The 19,427-nt window shown below is 48.1% G+C and overlaps 1 protein-coding gene across 1 annotated transcript in view; it reads right to left on the bottom strand.

Moving 5' to 3' along the window:
- The window catches only part of LOC311245930 (F-actin-uncapping protein LRRC16A-like), a gene marked incomplete at its 3' end in the record, with an annotated part of 192,389 nt that overhangs the window by 9,636 nt on the left and 163,326 nt on the right, over positions 1 to 19,427 (bottom strand). The window contains 4 exon segments of the mRNA XM_084335954.1: positions 7,096 to 7,227; positions 9,887 to 10,015; positions 16,125 to 16,223; positions 17,789 to 17,882. Of these exon segments, the coding sequence (XP_084192080.1) occupies positions 7,096 to 7,227; positions 9,887 to 10,015; positions 16,125 to 16,223; positions 17,789 to 17,882 (454 nt within the window).

A 19,427-nucleotide genomic window follows, 5' to 3' on the forward strand; every position in this document is an offset into this window, starting at 1 on the left:
CAGGACCTTGTTCACTAGCCGCTGAAACATCGCTGGGGCATTTCGCATGCCAAAGGCCATCACTGTATACTGGCAGAAACTCTCTGGTGTGACAAAAGCGGATATCTCACGTGCTCGCGGAGTAAGCGGAACCTGCCAGTATCCCTTCAGCAAATCCAATTTACTTACAAAGGCTGCTGAACCCACCCGATCGATACAGTCGTCCATCCGAGGAAGAGGGTACGAGTCCGGCTTGGTTACTGCATTAACTTTACGGAAGTCAGTACAGAACCGATGAGTGCAGTCTGGCTTATCAACAAGCAGGCAGGGGGAGCTCCACGCACTAGAGCTGGGCTCCGCAATGCCATGTCTCACCATATAGTCTACTTCCTTACTCAAGATCCGTCGTTTTTCCGGATTCACCCTGTAGGCATGTTGCTTAATTGGCCCTGCACTACCAACATCAATGTCGTGCTCGAGTACATTAGTACGACTAGGGACATCAGAAAACAAACGTGTATGCTGTCTAAGTAGGCGCACCACATCCGCACGCTCAGGAAGTGGCAAGTACGACAGGTGTGAGTCCAAGTCACCTAGTATCTGGGTGTTTGGCAACCTGCCCTGAGAAATCTCCTTCGACACAGAACAGTCGGCCACAATAGGAGATGCAGAAACTGTCAGAATAGCCACAGGCTTGACCCCTGACTGGTCCATCTGAGCCCTATCATTGTACGCCTTCAACATATTGACGTGACATAATCTACTCTTGCGCCTGCGGTCGGGAGTTTTAATCAAGTAGTCGACCTCACCAACTTTGCGCTCAATGGAGTATGGCCCACTGTATTTAGCCTGTAATGCAGACCCAAGAATAGGCGAGAGAACCAACACCTTGTCTCCCGGTGAGAACACCCTATGTCGGGCCCGCCTATCATACCACACCTTCATTTTTCCTTGGGCTACCTTTAGGTTCTCTTTCGCTAGTTCACATGCTCTACTAAGCTTAAGCCTGAAGTCACACACATAGTCCAACAAATTAGTAGAGGAAGGAGTCTGGTCAGCCAACCACTTTTCCTTCAGCAGTTTCAAAGGACCCCTCACTGTGTGGCCGAACACCAGCTCAGCCGGGCTGAATCCAAGAGACTCCTGGGTTACCTCCCTAGCAGCAAACAGAAGCAAAGGAATTCCATCATCCCAGTCTTTGTCGAACTCCGTACAATATGCCCGCAGCATTGTTTTGATAGTCTGGTGAAATCTCTCCAGCGCCCCCTGGGACTCTGGATGATAGGCAGAGGAAGGGCAATGCTGGATAGACAACTGCTGGAGGACCTGAGCAAAGAGACGGGACATGAAGTTAGACCCTTGATCTGATTGAATGACCTTTGGTAGACCAAACGTCGAAAAAAACCTAACCAGAGCTTTGGATATAGCTGGGGCTGTGATCTTGCGTAAAGGGATGGCTTCAGGAAAACGGGTCGCTGCACACATAATAGTCAAAAGGTACTGGTTCCCTGTCTTAGTTCGAGGGAGGGGACCAACACAGTCAATGAGGATCCGCTCAAAAGGTTCCCCAACGGCAGGGATAGGCTGCAGAGGAGCCTGAGGGATCTTCTGGTTTGGTTTACCAACCACCTGACACACATGGCACGAGCGACAATATTGTGCCACATCTGACTTCAAACCAGGCCAACAAAAATGTCTCAGCACACGGTCATAAGTCTTCCTGACCCCCATGTGACCAGCAAGATCATGATCATGTGCTAGATGCAGTATATCAGGACGATACACGGCTGGAACAACAATCTGAAACACACTGCCCCAGTCATCCAGACTGGACAGGTTAGGTGGTGTCCACTTTCTCATGAGCACGTCATTGCTAACAAAGTATCCTTGAGACGTATCTACCATTGCATCCTCTAAAACCGCCTCTTCAAAGAGGGACGACAAGGAGACATCCTTGTTTTGCTCTAGTACCAACTGCTCATGAGACGGTATCACCTTACCAAAACCCTCATCAGGGCCACTTTTCAACTCAACAAAGAACGTGTCACTAAGTGTCATATCACCATCTAAGTTAACAACCTCATGGGTGTCACATTGGACCTTTGACATTGCGCGTGTTACCGCACACACAGGAAACACTCCTGGATGCTTCTGTGCGAGCTCATCAGGAACCTCAGAAACTACAGGGACGGGAACTACAACTGGAGTAGCCAGCACTTTGCCACCGGCCAAATCGTTCCCTAGAATGAAGGACACCCCCTTTATGGGAATGTGAGAACACACTCCTACGACAACATTGCCTGATACTAAGGGAGAGTTTAGCGAGACCTCATGCAAAGGAGTATTCACAAAGCCTCCTCCAAAGCCCTGAACAATGGCACCGGAATGCAATGAAGAATCTTCCGAAAATGGCAAAATCCCATCCAGAATGAGAGACTGGAAAGCTCCTGTATCTCTCCATATTGTAATAGCCTGCCTTGATCCTAATGCACCAACCAGTGAAACAAATCCATCCATCATAAATGTTGAGGAGCCCTCTAGCTCCCTGTCTGCACCTTTGATACTTCGCACCCCAGCCTCTAATGTCGGCATAGGTGTCCTGTCCATGATTTCTACCAGAGCCACCGTTTTTACATTTTTCTGCTTAAGCACAGGGCATCCAGCAACGATATGACCAGGCTCCTTACAGTAAAAACAGATAACCCCCTCTGGGAATGCACTAGCAGAGCCACCTTGCCTAGGAGTCGAAGTAAACCGACCAGCAGACACGGGTGCCGGGAACCGGCTCCCCTGAGAAGGACGCCTACTACCCCTGGACTCCACACGGCCCTCCTCTACAAAGACAGATTTGTGTGTTAACACAAACTCATCAGCCAAGACAGCAGCGTCGGCTATCTTCGATACCTTATGCTCATTTAGATGTGTGGACACGTTATCAGGAACACACCTTTTAAATTCCTCTAGGAGAACCAACTGTCTGAGCTGCTCCCTTGACTCTGCTTTCTGCGAGGTGCACCACCGGTCAAACAGGTTCTCCTTCTCTTTTCCAAATTCAACATAAGACTGCCCCTCCTGCCTACGATAACCTCTAAAACGCTGACGATAGGCCTCGGGGACCAACTCATAAGCCCTCAATATGGAAGCTTTAACAAGTTCATAATCAGCGCTTTGTTCAAGGGACAGAGCAGTGTAGGCTTCTTGTGCCCTACCAACCAAAACACATTGCAGCAGCAGTGTCCAGGCGGTATCAGGCCACTTCAATGTGGTTGCCACCCGTTCAAAAAGGGGGAAATATCTTTCCACGTCTTTCTCAAAAAACGGAGGCACCATCCTAATATTCCTGCCTACATCAAAACCGGAACGTGACTCTGGATGCAGAACACCCGCCTGTAAGGCAGCATGCTTATACTCAAGCTCCTTCTGCGCACGCTCGTGCTCCAGCAACATTTGTCTCTCCTTAAGCTCCCGCTCCTCTTTCCTCTCTTTAAGCTCACGCTCCTCTCTCTCTCCTTAAGCTCACGCTCATGCTCACGCTCCTCTCTCCTCTCCTTAAGCTCACGCTCCTCTCTCCTCTCCTCACGCTCTTGGTGTAGCTGCCTCTCCTTAAACTCCAACTCTCTAACCCTCCATTCACCCTCTGCACCAGATAAAAGCGGAGACGCGTCAGACGAAGGAGGCTGCTCCACCCTCTCCTCAAGCACCTGCCCTCTAATGAGCAACACCCTTAAAGCACTCAAGGCAGATGGCTTCAACCGTTTCTCACTGGGAGAAAGCTCCACCTTGTAGTGTACAGCAAGCTCCAGAAGCTGTTCTTTGGAAAACCTCTCCAACAAGTCATGTGAAGGGAGATCAACAAAATCCCTAACGGAAGCCATCCTTCCTACACCAGCGCCACCACCCGTTCACCATAGAGTCACCAAAGAAACACCAAAGAACCACCGAAGAACGACTAAAGAACCACGACGAACCACTGAAGAACCATACTGAATGCCAAAGCCACTAATAACAACCATAAAGGGACGCTGTGGCAATGTGTGCTACGGAGCGCACATCTCAAGGACGTAAAAAAAACCAAAAAAAAAAAAACCACACCCACCCTAAATAGACGTGACATACACTCAGGGTGTTAGGTGCTACCAGGTATGCTCAACAAACACTCAAACAAACAAAACAAAATAAATCCAACAAACAATTCCAAACAGGTGCGCCTTCTAACCTGATGTGACCACATATGCTTCTACGTCTAAACTGCAGAAAAAAAGAAAAAAAAACCCGGCCTACCACATGTCTACCCTAAGAAACACTAATTCAAGCCCTACCACACTACCTGTGTTTCCTGGCCGCCCTAACCTACCTACCCTTAAACTAATGCCCTGTAGACCTAACTTTCTTCAACCACACCTGCTACCAGTCAAAGATCATATACAATCATTTCATTGACCGCCCCAGGAGTACGTGGTGCACCGGACGCTAACCCACAACCAGAAAATAATGTCCCTATCTACATGTGGTGCCTACTAAACTATATATTTTAACAGCATAAGTAGTCACATCAAATTACAAACAAATACGGCATACTCACCTGTTTGATGAAATGGCTCAGCCCCCACGTTACACCAAATGTAACGAACACCACCCAAACCATAATATGATGACACCCCGTGCAACACAAAAAAAAACACCAAACAAAGTTCTAGGGGTAAAAGATCCCGGATGAGCGCCCAATTGTTACGACCCTGGCTCAAGGCCCGCAACCTATGTGCAAAACCGACACCAAAACCTGTGTATTAACTCAAGTGCTACTATATTAAGGAATTACTAGTGTAAGATAAAAGGATAAGGACTGGAAGAACGTGACAATCTATCTGGTAACCCACACTCTTCTAAACACAGACCCTGCATGTGTGTGTGCCTGGCTGGTTTTAAACCTCCCAGCAGGTAACCAATCAGCACTAATTAACTAAGTGGCAGCCCTCACCTACATGCCCCGTGACACAGAGTGATCAGGCCTCTAGTACATAACAAGAGGAGAGAGGAGGCAGGAGAGAGGAGTGAGGAGAGAGGAGAGAGGAGGGAGGAGAGAGGAGAGAGGAGGGAGGAGAGAGGAGGGAGGAGAGAGGAGAGAGGAGAGAGGAGAGAGGAGGCAGGAGGCAGGAGAGAGGAGAGAGGAGTGAGGAGAGAGGAGGCAGGAGGGAGGAGAGAGGAGGGAGGAGAGAGGAGAGAGGAGGGAGGAGAGAGGAGGGAGGAGGGAGGAGAGAGGAGAGAGGAGAGAGGAGAGAGGATAGAGGAGAGAGGAGGCAGGAGAGAGGAGGCAGGAGAGAGGAGGGAGGAGGGAGGAGAGAGGAGGGAGGAGAGAGGAGGGAGGAGAGAGGAGGGAGGAGAGAGGAGAGAGGAGAGAGGAGAGAGGAGTGAGGAGAGAGGAGGCAGGAGAGAGGAGAGAGGAGATAGGAGAGAGGAGGGAGGAGGGAGGAGAGAGGAGTGAGGAGAGAGGAGGGAGGAGAGAGGAGAGAGGAGATAGGAGGGAGGAGAGAGGAGAGAGGAGAGAGGAGAGAGGAGAGAGGAGTGAGGAGAGAGGAGAGAGGAGTGAGGAGAGAGGAGAGAGGAGAGAGGAGAGAGGAGTGAGGAGAGAGGAGAGAGGAGTGAGGAGAGAGGAGAGAGGAGAGAGGAGAGAGGAGAGAGGAGTGAGGAGTGAGGAGAGAGGAGAGAGGAGAGAGGAGAGATGAGAGAGAGAGGAGAGCTGAGAGAGGAGGGAGGAGAGATGAGAGGAGGAGGGAGGAGAGATGGGAGGAGAGAGGAGAGAGGAGGGAGGAGGGAGGAGAGAGGAGGGAGGAGGGAGGAGAGAGGAGAGAGGAGGGAGGACGGAGGAGAGAGGAGAGAGGAGGGAGGAGGGAGGAGAGAGGAGAGAGGAGGGAGGAGGGAGGAGAGAGGAGAGAGGAGGGAGGAGAGAGGAGAGAGGAGAGAGGAGAGATGAGAGAGGAGGCAGGAGGCAGGAGAGAGGAGTGAGGAGAGAGGAGGCAGGAGAGAGGAGGGAGGAGAGAGGAGAGAGGAGAGAGGAGAGAGGAGAGAGGAGAGAGGAGGGAGGAGGGAGGAGAGAGGAGAGAGGAGAGAGGAGAGAGGAGAGAGGAGAGAGGAGGCAGGAGAGAGGAGGCAGGAGGCAGGAGAGAGGAGAGAGGAGAGAGGAGAGAGGAGGCAGGAGAGAGGAGGGAGGAGGGAGGAGGGAGGAGAGAGGAGGGAGGAGAGAGGAGAGAGGAGAGAGGAGTGAGGAGAGAGGAGAGAGGAGGCAGGAGAGAGGAGAGAGGAGAGAGGAGATAGGAGAGAGGAGGGAGGAGAGAGGAGTGAGGAGAGAGGAGGGAGGAGGGAGGAGAGAGGAGAGAGGAGATAGGAGGAGAGAGGAGAGAGGAGAGAGGAGAGAGGAGAGAGGAGAGAGGAGTGAGGAGAGAGGAGAGAGGAGTGAGGAGAGAGGAGTGAGGAGAGAGGAGAGAGGAGTGAGGAGAGAGGAGAGAGGAGTGAGGAGAGAGGAGTGAGGAGAGAGGAGAGAGGAGAGAGGAGAGAGGAGTGAGGAGTGAGGAGAGAGGAGAGAGGAGAGATGAGAGAGAGAGGAGAGCTGAGAGAGGAGGGAGGAGAGATGAGAGGAGGAGGGAGGAGAGATGGGAGGAGAGAGGAGAGAGGAGAGAGGAGAGAGGAGAGAGGAGAGAGGAGAGAGGAGAGAGGAGGGAGGAGGGAGGAGAGAGGAGAGGGTACACCTGGAGCAGGTTCCTGGTCCCTGCACGGTGGAGAGGGTACACCTGGAGCAGGTTCCTGGTCCCTGCACGGTGGAGAGGGTACACCTGGAGCAGGTTCCTGGTCCCTGCACGGTGGAGAGGGTACACCTGGAGCAGGTTCCTGGTCCCTGCACGGTGGAGAGGGTACACCTGGAGCAGGGTCCTGGTCCCTGCACGGTGGAGAGGGTACACCTGGAGCAGGTTCCTGGTCCCTGCACGGTGGAGAGGGTACACCTGGAGCAGGTTCCTGGTCCCTGCACGGTGGAGAGGGTACACCTGGAGCAGGGTCCTGGTCCCTGCACGGTGGCTCCCACGTAGCTAGGATGCCATAGAGCCGTGTTGTTTTGTGGTTTACCTGCAGCTGCTGGTCCATGACGGTGGCCACCTCTCCTGCCATGGACTCCAGCTTCTCCTGGATGGGGCCCAGCGAGCAGCCGTTCACCTCCTCTCTGGATGCTGCTCCCAGGTGGTACAGGTTAGGGAGGAGCTAGGGGAGAGGGAGGAGAGCAGAGTTATAGATGAGAGAGAGAGAGAGGAGAGGGGGGAGAGCAGAGTTATAGATGAGAGAGAGAGAGAGAGAGAGAGAGAGAGAGAGAGAGAGAGAGAGAGAGAGAGAGAGAGAGAGAGAGAGAGAGAGAGAGAGAGAGCAGAGTTATAGATGAGAGAGAGAGAGGAGAGGGGGGAGAGCAGAGTTATAGATGAGAGAGAGAGAGAGGAGAGGGGGGAGAGCAGAGTTATAGATGAGAGAGAGAGAGGAGAGTTATAGATGAGAGAGAGGAGAGCAGAGTTATAGATGAGAGAGAGAGAGGAGAGCAGAGTTATAGATGAGAGAGAGAGAGAGGAGAGGGGGGAGAGCAGAGTTATAGATGAGAGAGAGAGCAGAGTTATAGATGAGAGAGAGAGAGGAGAGTTATAGATGAGAGAGAGGAGAGCAGAGTTATAGATGAGAGAGAGAGCATAGTTATAGATGAGAGAGAGAGGAGAGTTATAGATGAGAGAGAGGAGAGCAGAGTTATAGATGAGAGAGAGGAGAGCAGAGTTATAGATGAGAGAGAGAACGAGGAGAGCAGAGTTATAGATGAGAGGGAGAGAGGAGAGAGAGAGAGCAGAGTTATAGATGAGAGAGCGCAGAGTTATAGATGAGAGAGAGAGAGCAGAGTTATAGATGAGAGAGAGGAGAGCAGAGTTATAGATGAGCGAGAGGAGAGCAGAGTTATAGATGAGAGAGAGGAGAGCAGAGTTATAGATGAGAGAGAGAGAGGAGAGCAGAGTTATAGATGAGAGAGAGGAGAGCAGAGTTATAGATGAGAGAGAGAGGAGAGCAGAGTTATAGATGAGAGAGAGAGCAGAGTTATAGATGAGAGAGAGCAGAGTTATAGATGAGAGAGAGAGGAGAGCAGAGTTATAGATGAGAGAGAGGGAGAGCAGAGTTATAGATGAGAGAGAGGAGAGCAGAGTTATAGATGAGAGAGAGGGGAGAGCAGAGTTATAGATGAGAGAGAGGAGAGCAGCGTTATAGATGAGAGAGAGAGAGGAGAGCAGAGTTATAGATGAGAGAGAGAGAGGAGAGCAGAGTTATAGATGAGAGAGAGGAGAGCAGAGTTATAGATGAGAGAGAGAGGAGAGCAGAGTTATAGATGAGAGAGAGAGCAGAGTTATAGATGAGAGAGAGCAGAGTTATAGATGAGAGAGAGAGGAGAGCAGAGTTATAGATGAGAGAGAGGGGAGAGCAGAGTTATAGATGAGAGAGAGGAGAGCAGAGTTATAGATGAGAGAGAGAGAGGCGAGCAGAGTTATAGATGAGAGAGAGCAGAGGAGAGCAGAGTTATAGATGAGAGAGAGATAGCAGAGTTATAGATGAGAGAGGGCAGGGTTATAGATGAGAGAGAGGATAGCAGAGTTATAGATGAGAGAGAGATAGCAGAGTTATAGATGAGAGATAGCAGAGTTATAGATGAGAGAGAGCGCAGAGTTATAGATGAGAGAGAGAGGGCAGAGTTATAGATGAGAGAGAGCAGAGTTATAGATGAGAGAGAGGATAGCAGAGTTATAGATGAGAGAGAGAGAGAGGAGAGCAGAGTTATAGATGAGAGAGAGAGGATAGCAGAGTTATAGATGAGAGAGAGAGAGGAGAGAAGAGTTATAGATGAGCGAGAGAGGAGAGCAGAGTTATAGATGAGAGAGAGAGGATAGCAGAGTTATAGATGAGAGAGAGAGAGGATAGCAGAGTTATAGATGAGAGAGAGATAGCAGAGTTATAGATGAGAGAGGGCAGGGTTATAGATGAGAGAGAGGATAGCAGAGTTATAGATGAGAGAGAGATAGCAGAGTTATAGATGAGAGATAGCAGAGTTATAGATGAGAGAGAGCGCAGAGTTATAGATGAGAGAGAGAGGGCAGAGTTATAGATGAGAGAGAGCAGAGTTATAGATGAGAGAGAGGATAGCAGAGTTATAGATGAGAGAGAGAGGAGAGCAGAGCAGAGTTATAGATGAGCGAGAGAGGAGAGCAGAGTTATAGATAAGAGAGAGAGGATAGCAGAGTTATAGATGAGAGAGAGAGGATAGCAGAGTTATAGATGAGAGAGAGAGGATAGCAGAGTTATAGATGAGAGAGAGAGAGGAGAGCAGAGTTATAGATGAGAGAGAGAGAGGAGATAGCAGAGTTATAGATGAGAGAGAGAGAGGAGAGCAGAGTTATAGATGAGAGAGAGAGGATAGCAGAGTTATAGATGAGATATATATATATGAGAGAGGAGAGCAGAGTTATAATAGATGAGAGAGATATGAGAGAGGATAGCAGAGTTATAGATGAGACAGAGGAGAGAGAGAAACAGAGATACAGAGGATAGAGAGACAGACGAGAGAGACAGAGGAGAGAGAGAGAGACAGAGGAGAGAGAGACAGAGGAGACAGAAATAGACAGATGAGAGAGAGAGAGACAGAGAGAGAGAAAGAGAGACAGAGAGAGAGCGAGACAGAGACAGAGAGAGATAGAAAGAGGGGACAGGGAGGGTCGAATGGAAGGGTTGAGCTCAGCAGTGAGAGGGAGGTGGAGAGAGAGAGAGAGAGAGAGCGATGAGAAAGAGGAAGGAGGGGGGGGGGGGTTATAGTTAAGACAACATGTACCATGATGTCTCTGCTCACCGTTTTAGAGTTCCTGGCATCTTTGATGAGGCTCTCCGCCGACTTTACGTCATCCAAGATGGCGTCCGTCTCCGAGTTCCTCAGAGAGTTTAGATGGTCCTGTACCTTCACACAGATCCTGTCAATCATCTGCACACACACACACACACACACACACACACACACACACACACGCACACGCACACGCACACGCACACGCACACGCACACACACACACACACACACACACGCACACACGCACACACGCGCACACACGCACACACACACACGCACTGGATTAAAAATTGAATTGAACCCTGGTCTCTGTTAAGGAAGGACAGGACACACTCACTGAGAAACATTGCTTTATACTGAAAACTAGGGTAAGCCATTTTAAGTTTATTAGTGAATCTTAAAAGTGAGGAACCAGCTGACTTGATTAAAGGGGCGTGTTTAAAACGGCCATTTTGTTTAGTTAAGTGCCCCCATTAAGGGACTGTTTCCTGTTTACTAGTAGCATCTGATTTGCTGAGTGAGCCATTAAGAGCCTGCCCTGTTTAAAAGCAGAGGTCCACACTGTGTTGAAATCACTCTGTACTGGGCTCTGTTAAGGAAGGACAGGACACACTCACTGAGAAACATTGCTTTATACTGAAAACTAGGGTAAGCCATTTTAAGTTTATTAGTGAATCTTAAAAGTGAGGAACCAGCTGACTTGATTAAAGGGGCGTGTTTAAAACGGCCATTTTGTTTAGTTAAGTGCCCCCATTAAGGGACTGTTTCCTGTTTACTAGTAGCATCTGATTTGCTGAGTGAGCCATTAAGAGCCTGCCCTGTTTAAAAGCAGAGGTCCACACTGTGTTGAAATCACTCTGTACTGGGCTCTGTTAAGGAAGGACAGGACACACTCACTGAGAAACATTGCTTTATACTGAAAACTAGGGTAAGCCATTTTAAGTTTATTAGTGAATCTTAAAAGTGAGGAACCAGCTGACTTGATTAAAGGGGCGTGTTTAAAACGGCCATTTTGTTTAGTTAAGTGCCCCCATTAAGGGACTGTTTCCTGTTTACTAGTAGCATCTGATTTGCTGAGTGAGCCATTAAGAGCCTGCCCTGTTTAAAAGCAGAGGTCCACACTGTGTTGAAATCACTCTGTACTGGGCTCTGTTAAGGAAGGACAGGACACACTCACTGAGAAACATTGCTTTATACTGAAAACTAGGGTAAGCCATTTTAAGTTTATTAGTGAATCTTAAAAGTGAGGAACCAGCTGACTTGATTAAAGGGGCGTGTTTAAAACGGCCATTTTGTTTTGTTAAGTGCCCCCATTAAGGGCCAGGTGTTAAGACAGCACTAATTAGTGATAGTGATAGTGATTTAAAGGCTTGCTGGTGTAGCGTCAGCGAAGCGTCGAGAAACGAAGAGGGACAAAGAGGAGGAGTTTTCCTGGAGTTCTCTGCCGAGGGATCCACCGATCCACCCAGTGCTAAGTACACCATAATCCTATATTTCCCTCCCACACTGCTATCTCTCTACTTCCTCCCTGCCACTCTTGACAAGACAATGTGTCTCATACCTATATCCACAATCTGCTCCTCCAGAACTGACTCTACCCATCCACGCCAGTTTGCTAGCAACCCGGCTAATCTCTCCTACCCTCCTACAGCCACTAATACACCTGTCACAGTACGGGGAGGCTTATGGAATTGTCAATCAGCAGTCAAGAAAGCTGACTTCATTACTGCCTACGCCCATAGTCTAAATCTGCAGCTCCTGGCTCTAACTGAGACCTGGATAACCCCCAATAACTCATCAACACCTGCAGCATTATCTACAAACTATAACTTCACTCACACACCTCGACCTTCCAGACGGGGTGGAGGCACTGCCCTCATGACATCTCCTTCATGGGCTACAAACGTAACACCACTCCCAGAACTGTCACTCTCCTCTCTCGAATATCATGCAGTATCTGTCTCTAATCCTTTCAATCTCACCATTGTTACACTCTACCGCCCTCCAGGTACACTCGATCACTTCACAGATGAGCTGGACATGCTTCTTAGCTCCTTACCGGAAGATGGTACCCCTCTCCTTCTACTGGGCGACTTCAACCTGCCTGACTCATCTCAGTCAGTCATAGTAGTCTCCCTCCTACAATCGTTTGACCTGACTCCCACTGCCATGCCTCCCACCCACAAAGCAGGCAACTCCTTGGATCTCATATTTTCCCGTAACTCCAGCATCATTAACACCACGGTAACTCCCCTACATGTATCTGACCATTCCTTCATATCCTTCTCACTAACTCTCATGCTTAACCGAAAGGTCTTCACCCCAACTCAAACAGTCTCACTCAGACGCAACCTGCCCTCCCTATCCCCCTCCACCCTCTCCTCTGACATACTATCCGCTCTACCTTTGAGTGACACCTTCTCTGCTCTCTCCACAGAGATGGCAACCTCCACCCTCCTTTCAGCCCTTGCAACCTCCTTCGACAAGCTCTGTCCCCTCGTTGAGAAACCTGCCCGCCGTTCCCCACCCAGTCCATGGCTGACAGATCCAGTGAGAGAACAAAGACAGGTCCTGAGAGCAGCTGAAAGGAAGTATAGAAAGTCACGCCTCACTGCTGACATCGACACATATCACAACCTCTTGTTAACATTCTCCAAAACCATCACTAATGCCAAAGCTTCTTTCTTCCACCATAGGATCGAGGCCTCTGCCAAGAATCTTCGCAAACTGCATGCTACCATGTCCTCCCTCCTCACTCCCCCCCCACCCCCCCCTCCCTCATCTTTCTCTGCCGAAGACTTTGCGATCTTCTTTGAGGAAAAAGTGGAGAACATCCGCAGCTCCTTCTCCCAACCCCCACCCATTCCAAATGCTGAATCGAGAACCTCATCCTTCACTCTGTCATCTTTCTCTCCCATTACAGAAGCAGAGACCCTGACACTGGTAACGTCAAACCGTCCGACTACTTGCCAGCTGGACCAGCTACCCTCCCCACTCCTCCAGACCATAGCACCAGACATCCTCCCATTCATAACTGCAACCATCAACTCCTCACTCAACTCGGGGGTGGTCCCCACCTCCCTAAAACAAGCCAGAGTCACGCCGCTCATAAAAAAACCAACCCTGAACCCTACCGTCATAGGCAACTACCGTCCTGTCTCTCTTCTCTCCTTCCTTTCTAAAACACTTGAACGTGCTGTATCCAACCAACTTACTGCTTATCTCTTACAGGATGACATCCTAGACCCTAATCAGTCAGGCTTCAGGACTGGTCACTCCACAGAGACAGCCCTCATTGCGGTCACAGAGGCACTTCACTTAGCAAAAGCGAAAGGCCTCTCCTCTGTCCTGATTCTCCTAGATCTATCTGCAGCCTTCGACACAGTCAACCACCAGATCCTCCTTGCGGCCCTCGCAGGAATGGGAGTGGCTGGCTCTGCGCTGACATGGCTGTCATCATACCTCAATGACCGCTCCTACCAAGTGTCATGGAGAGGGACCCTGTCGGCCACCCGCCCCCTGCGGACGGGTGTCCCCCAGGGCTCGGTTTTAGGACCCCTTCTCTTCTCCCTCTACACTAAATCACTGGGTAACATTATCACGTCTCATGGCTTCTCCTACCATTGTTATGCCGACGATACTCAACTCTTCCTCTCCTTCCCTCCCTCAGATATCCACGTCTCTGAGCGGATCTCGGCCTGTCTGTCCGACATCTCAGCCTGGATGACGTCCAACCACCTCAAACTGAACCTAAGCAAAACAGAATTGCTCCACCTGCCGGCCAAATCCTCCCCCCTAACCGACCTTTCAATCACAGTCGAGAATACAGCTGTGACTGCGTCCCCGACCGCCAAGAACCTTGGTGTTGTCCTCGACGACCAGTTGAACTTCTCTGCTCACATCGCAGCGACGACCAGAACCTGCCGATTCCTCCTGAGCAACGTCAGAAGGATACGCCCCTTCCTGACAAAAGAAGCCACCCAACTCCTCGTCCAATCAACAGTCATCTCCCGCCTCGACTACTGCAATGCACTGCTCGCTGGCCTCCCGGCCACTGCCACTAAGCCTCTTCAACTCATTCAGAACGCAGCGGCCCGCCTGATCTCAAACCTACCGAAGTCGGCCCATGTCACCCCACTTCTTAGGGACCTGCACTGGCTCCCCATTGCTGCACGAATCCGCTTCAAGGCCCTCGACCTAGCATACCGTGCGGCAAAGGGAACCGCTCCCGCCTACCTCCGGTCAATGGTCTCTAACTACACACCCTCAAGACCCCTACGCTCTGCATCTTCTGGCCGCCTCAGACCTACTCCTATCCAAGCTCCGGGAGGGTCATCAAAGAGAAGTCGCCTATTCTCAGTCCTTGCCCCACAATGGTGGAATGAACTACCCACCCCAGTTAGGACAGCCGAATCACGTCCAATCTTTCGCCGTCGACTAAAGACGCACTTCTTCAACCATTATCTGAATTAAAAAAAAAAAAAAAATCTAACCCTAACTAACCGTACTGTCATGCACTTGTCCTAATAAACTAACCTACACTGTAGCACTCAACACTTTGATGAACATTGTTGCTCAGCTGATAGAGTTGTGCCCTTCCTGATGGCTTGTCGTACAGAACTTGTAAGTCGCTTTGGATAAAAGCGTCAGCTAAATGACTAAATGTAAATGTAAATATGGTTCACATTCTGCCCACCCGTTCTCTTGCCAGAACGTTCTCCAGAGCACACAGTGCACAGACGACCCCACAGAATGACAACACGGCAATAACATTCTTTAAAACCAGATTTTCCACTTGTTATCAGATGAAAGGCAATCAAGAGAAAGAAAGAGGCACCAGAGTAGGGCAGCAAAACATCTTCACCAGTCAGAGAGAGAGAGAGAGAGAGAGAGAGAGAGAGAGAGAGAGAGAGAGAGAGAGAGAGAGAGAGAGAGAGAGAGAGAGAGAGAGAGAGAGAGAGAGAGAGAGAGAGAGAGAGAGAGAGAGAGAGAGAGAGAAGAAAGAAAGAAAGAGAGAGACTCACTCTCTCCCGGAGCAAATTACAAATTGGCTTCCTACCAAATCACTGTACAACACAGACCACATTTTCACCCCCAGCCAGCACCCTAATTGACAACCAAATAAACAAAAAACAAAAGCTAATTATACTCCTGTTTTGTTGACTTCCAAAAAGCATTCGATTCAATTTGGCACGAGGGTCTGCTGTACAAACTGTTAGATAGTGGCATTGGAGGGAAAACCTACGACATCATGAAGTCAATGTACACCAACAACACATGTGCTGTGAGGATTGAGGAAAAACACACAGACTTCTTTCCTCAAAGCTGTGGGGTTAGACAGGGGTGCAGTTTGAGTCCAACCATCTTCCACATATACATCAATGAACTGGCAAACGCATTGGAACAAACTGCAGCACCTGGCATCATCCCCCTAGCAGACACAGAAGTCAAATGCCTACCGTTTGCAGATGATCTGGTGCTGCTGTCTCCAACAAAAGACGGGCTAAAGCAACACCTTGACCTTCTGCACAAATTCTCCCAGACCTGGGCACTGACAGTGAATCTAACCAAAACTAAAGTTATGACATTCCAAAAAAAGACCAAGCCACCACAAACACAAATTCCTCCTAGATACAATTTCCCTAGAACACACAAAAACCTATACCTATCTCAGCCTAAACGTCAGCACTACAGGGAACTTCAACCAAGCTGTGAATGACCTATCAAAAGGAACATCAAGCTAGACATTCCAATTCAAACCTGTCTCAAAATATTAGACTCCGTCATAGAACCCATTTCCCTGTATGGTTGCGAGGTCCCACTTGCTAACTAAGATTTTACTAAATTATAAAATATTTGCTATTTTGGCCCTAAACAGAGAGCACATAGTGGCAGAATACCCACTGCACACAAGACGAGGTGGAAACCGAGCTACACTTCCTAACAACCTGCCCACTGTACCAAGACATCAGAGACATATACTTCCCACAAACTGCAAACACCCAAAGAGACTTTGAAAACATGGAAAATAACAGATTTAATCACAGTACGAATGCTCACGTGTGTGTGTGTGTGTGTGTGTGTGTGTGTGTGTGTGTGTGTGTGTGTGTGTGTGTGTGTGTGTGTGTGTGTGTGTGTGTGTGTGTGTGTGTATGTGTGTGTGTGTGTGTGTGTGTGTGTGTGTGTGTGTGTGTGTGTGTGTGTGTGTGTGTGTGTGTGTGTGAGTGAGTGAGTGTATGTGTACCTGTTGTGTGGTTGTCGTGACGATGCCCTGCTGTAGCCGATAGGCTTGTTCCTGGAGGTACTTCCTGGTCTCATGGTTCCGGTAGAGATAGCTCTCGATCTGGACAGAAAACAGCAGGATTCTCAGTAATTACACCCCATGCTTCTTCATACATTCCCACTGGACTTGAAGATTTCACAATTATGTGGCTGTATTACTGTATTAGGTCACGTCATAGTACTGCTGAAAATAAGTATATTTGTGTGTAGACTCTCTCCCTCTCTGTTCTTCTCTTCCTCTTTATCTCTCTCTCCCTCTCTCTTCTTATTTTCCTCTCTATTTTCCTCTTTCTATCTCTCTTCTTATTTCTCTCTCTCCTTGCCTCTTGTTTAATGTCTCTCTTCCTCCCCTTGTCTCTCTACCCCCTCTCTCTCTTTGCAGTAATACTTCACATTAATACCAGAGTACCGGACCTCTCTCCAGACTATGTTTATTGCTGTCAGTGTAAGAGAGATGTCTGGCAAAACCCGTTATCATTCCACGCTAGGGGGAGAAAACTACATCATAGGTTGTTTGTATTTCTCAAACCAATCACAGTGGGCCTGAGGGCAATGCCCACCATGCAACTGATTAAATAGCGTTGGGGGAAAAGGTATTTTATGGATAGGGATCGATTTTAGAATATTCCAATAGTCGTTCAATTATAAGAAATCGATTCGTTTATGCGAATATCGGTTTTGTCACCAAATAATATATGTCCCCTTGTTTTTACCAGCTGGGGAGACTGGGGATGTTGTTACATGGTAGCAACAGTTTGTACGTTTGCCATGTCGTTTCACTAAGTTCACACATTTCAAGCATCAGTGAAGTAACATTCAGAATTAATGCTTTTGTTCCCGAAATACGCTCGCCAGGTCCGCTAGCGTTAGCTGTTAGGAATGACTAGAATAGAATAGAATAGAATAGAATAGAATAGAAATACTTTTATTATCCCGTGGGAAATTTGACACTGCAAATCGCTCAACATTTAAACATTTAGACAGAACAGGTCACAGATTAGAATAATAACACAAATCAATCAAGTTGCCTAGGATAAGAGTAGAGTAAAATAGAATAAGAATGAAATAAAATATACAGAAATAAATACAGTAAAAATATACTGAGCATGGGGAAGGGGGGGGGGGTACAGGTAGTAAAAAACAACACAGCAGTGTAAACAATTTGGTCAATATAATTTAACTATCTAACTAAATGAAATATATATTCACAGTGTCACATAAGGTGCAGCTTGCTTGTTTGATTATCTCATGTTCGCTATTAAGTAAAACCATACGTTAAGATTCATGATTCAAGATTCAAGAGATGTATTTGTCACATACAGTACATACACGAGACGTGTAGTGAATGAAGGGAAGCTCAGACATTTCAATCATCAACGATGTAACGTTCGGAATGAATGCTTTTGTTCCTGGAAATAACGTTAGCCTGGTCCTAGATGTCTAGCTGTTAGCAATGACAGCAGCCAGCTAGCTCGCTTGTTTGATTATGTGTGTGTGTGTGTGTGTGTGTGTGTGTGTGTGTGTGTGTGTGTGTGTGTGTGTGTGTGTGTGTGTGTGTGCGTGCGTGCGTGCGTGCGTGCATGCGTGCGTGCGTGCGTGCGTGTGTGTGTGTTATCGTGATCTCACCTTCAACAGAGCGTCCTCAGTCTTCTCAGGGTTGGCCTTCAGAGCCTGGGACGCATCGGTGATGGGGATGGGCATGAAGCGCATGGTGTAGTTCCTAATGGAGAGAGAGAGAGAGAGAGAGAGAGAGGGGGAGAGAGAGAGAGAGAGAGAGACAGATAGACAGAGAGAGAGAGAGAGAGAGAGAGAGAGAGAGAGAGAGAGAGAGAGAGAGAGAGAGAGAGAGAGACAGATAGACAGAGAGAGAAAGAGAGAGAGAGAGAGAGAGAGAGAGAGAGAGAGAGACAGAGAGAGACAGACAGACAGACAGACAGAGAGAGAGACAGAGAGAGAGACAGAAAGTAAGATAAAGAGAGAGAGAAGAAAGGAATGCAGGAGGGAACATTATATAACGATAAGATCAGTCTGGGAGTGATGGACAGAGAGGGAGAGTTGTAAAGATAAACTGGGATTTCTAATGACAGGAGATAAGGAACGAGAGAGAGACAGAGAGAGAGAGACAGAGAGCTGATAGGCCGTGATTTGTGAGGGTAGCAGCAGGTCACCCCCCCCCCCCCCCCCCTCCCTAGCAGAGAGAGCTGTTAATATCCGGTGTCTGGACTCAGTTGAAGCGCTCAGCACCGGGCCTGTGAAACACATCTGGATGAGACGACACAAACACCTTCAGGTTCAATACCGATTTACATTCTGAGGTCACGATTCAACTCTTAATGCGTCAAAATGTATCCATACCGCAGAGCTCTAATTATAGATTATATCTACGCTCTGCATCTTCTCCTATCCGAGCTCCGGGAGGGTCATCAAAGAGAAGTCGCCTATTCTCAGTCCTTGCCCCACAATGGTGGAATGAACTGCCCACCCCAGTTAGGACAGCCAAATCATGTCCAATCTTTCGCCGTCGACTAAAGACGCACTTCTTCAACCATTATCTGAATTAAAAAAAATAAAAAATAAAAAAAATAAATAATAACTAACCTTACTGTCATGCACTTGTCCTAATAAACTAACCTACACTGTAGCACTCAACACTTTGATGAACATTGTTGCTCAGCTGATAGAGTTGTGCCCTTCCTGATGGCTTGTCGTACAGAACATGTAAGTCGCTTTGGATAAAAGCGTCAGCTAAATGACTAAATGTAAATGTAAAATGTATATACAGTATATATATATATATATATACAGGCAGCAGCACTGGAAACGCAAGTACAACGGTCAATATCTCGTGTCTAACTCAGTCGAAGGAATAGATTAGATTAGATGTATTGTCATTGCACAACGACTTGAAGCTGGCATCTAACCAGAGTGCAAAGGAGCCGGTGTATCAGTAGAGGTCCTGTGAAACACTGCAGAGAACCATAATATTGTCTGCATGTTTTAGTTATTCACTTAATATTCACATTTGTAAATGTACTGTTCAAAAAGCTAAGAAAGGGATTAAAAGGAGGTGTATTTCTATTGTTGGGGTTAACTTGTGGAACAATGCTGATATACATTTAAGAATGAGTCATTCGCTTTTGGTTTTTAAGAAAATGGTTTGTATAGCTATTTTTGAAGATTACAAATGTGAATAAAAAAGTATTTTGTTAAGAATATAGGACAGGCATGTACTGTATAAGCATTATGCTTCAGTCTGTACCTTTTC

The sequence above is a fragment of the Notolepis coatsorum genome, assembly GCF_963971535.1.
Source record: "Notolepis coatsorum genome assembly, chromosome: 19".
NCBI classification, from domain to species: Eukaryota; Metazoa; Chordata; class Actinopteri; order Aulopiformes; family Paralepididae; genus Notolepis; species Notolepis coatsorum.